We start from the raw sequence: 2,010 nt of genomic DNA, 5'->3' as shown, positions 1-2,010 counted from the left end.
GTAGGAGCTGAAGATTGTCTGTACTTAAATGTTTATACACCACTCCTTGAATTTGAATCACCATTGGTAAGAGATTTCGCGTTTAATGCATACTTCTTATCATATGAATCATAATTCCCTATGATAATACATTTTTCAGACAAACAAAAATTTGGTTCCAGTTATGGTGTGGATCCACGGGGGTGGTTTCAATTGGGGTAGCAGTAATCAATATGGTGCTAAATACCTTTTAGACAAGGACGTAATTTTAGTGACCGTAAATTATCGACTGGGAATGTTTGGATTCTTCAGCACCGGAGATTCTGTCGCTCCCGGAAATTTTGGAATGAAGGACCAGGTTCTTGCAATGAAATGGGTCAAGAAATATATAAAACATTTTGGAGGTGATTCAAATCAGGTGACTTTATTTGGGGAAAGCTGTGGAGGTGCTAGTGTGGCTCTTCATGCAATTTCTAAAGCAAGTACTGGTACGTCTGTATTATTTTTATTTATTAGATTTAAAATAATGTATGATAAGAATTAAATGTTCTTAATATTTTTTTTATTAACTACAGAAGTCAGTCAGGCTTACAATAGTTATAATTTAAAATGTTTGATTAAACCTTGGGAGTGATTGTCTAAAACGTTAATTTCTGATAACTTGTGAAATATATGTAAAGTTTTCATTGTTTTCACGATGCATTCTCAGGTCTATTTCAAAAGTATTTTATCCAAAGTGGTTCCAATTTATTCCCTTCGGCGTACCAAAAAAGGAGCAACTTTATTGACTATGCAAGGAGAATATCTACATTAGTGCAATGTCCCTGGATTACTTCCAATGGACTTTTAAATTGTTTACGGAAAAAAAGTCTAGAAATTTTATTAAAAACAATATCTATATTCAGAACAGATTTAACACCTTTTGTGAGTTGGACTCCCACGGACGAGCCTGATTCTGAAGATGCATTTTTAACAGACAGTCCAAGAAATTTAATAGCAAATAATCAAACGAAAAATTTACCTTTTATAAGTGGTGTCGTATCTGATGAGGGACTTATAATTGGCATGGGTAAGTAATAAAAAATATTGAAGTTTACGCGGATAGAAATTTCGAGAGATTAATTTATGGAACTGTTCCTTGATTTTATCACACCTTCAGCGCGAAAAAGAAGATCTCACAACCCTTGATTCTAGAGCGAAGATCGTTGCTTTAAAACCAAGTTTTTCGAGATCTTAGTTATCGTGCCAAAGATGTGATAAAACCAAGGAGCAGTTCCGTGAATTTATCTCTTGGAATTTCTCTTCGTGCAGGTTTGGAATTTTTAGTTTAAGTACGCAACTTAGATTCCAACAATCCAAGGGAAGTCTTTTATAATTATTTATCATTATAGTATTTTTATTTTTATGTTCTAATCTACTGCAACTATATTCGATTCTATCCTACATATATTATTATATACATTAAAGTCATCATACTTTTTTCGAAAACTACATAATTGATCCAAATCATACGATCCATTATAATAATTTGTAAAAAAAATCAGGTAGCAACTGAAGAGTAAACCTAAAGAAGTAAACCTACCAGATCTAATCCAGGCCATAGGGTCTTCATTTTGCCCAAAAAGAAAATTCTTTCACTGCAGGACCCAATTAAACTTGGGAACTGTCTTACCATAATCCGCCAGGACCTGTATAAGTTTTTAACAAACTTTATGATGCCTCTCTTCGCCGACACCCGAAACTTTCTTCAGAAAATGTAAGGCCATTTTTAATATATTAGATGCTAGTGGAAAATGGCCTGGTTTCAGCATGGGCGCGGAACTTGGAGTATGCGAAGGCAAGTTCAAAACTCTCTTGAAAATATTAGTGTGAATTACTTCTACCTGCTCACAATATTTTAAATCCTAAGTCCATGCGGCATAAATAAAGGACACTTGAAATAAGGTTCTGTAAAATGATTAGTTGAGGGCAGCAAAATTTTGACTTGGAAACTCAAAGGACTTGCAAAAACACACTCACGGCTATCTTAGC

The 2,010-nt window shown here is 34.1% G+C and overlaps 1 protein-coding gene across 1 annotated transcript in view; it reads left to right on the top strand.

The window, feature by feature from the left end:
- Window positions 1–2,010, top strand: part of LOC117181127 (venom carboxylesterase-6-like) — a 19,912-nt gene that overhangs the window by 16,392 nt on the left and 1,510 nt on the right. The window contains exons 3-4 of the mRNA XM_033373698.1: window positions 140–467; window positions 689–1,048. Of these exons, the coding sequence (XP_033229589.1) occupies window positions 140–467; window positions 689–1,048 (688 nt within the window). The remainder of the gene's footprint in view (window positions 1–139; window positions 468–688; window positions 1,049–2,010) is intronic.

Source organism: Belonocnema kinseyi, chromosome 1, assembly GCF_010883055.1.
Source record: "Belonocnema kinseyi isolate 2016_QV_RU_SX_M_011 chromosome 1, B_treatae_v1, whole genome shotgun sequence".
NCBI classification, from domain to species: Eukaryota; Metazoa; Arthropoda; class Insecta; order Hymenoptera; family Cynipidae; genus Belonocnema; species Belonocnema kinseyi.
The sequence above is the reverse complement of the archived record's forward strand: the minus strand, read 5'-3'. Positions and strand labels throughout refer to the sequence as shown.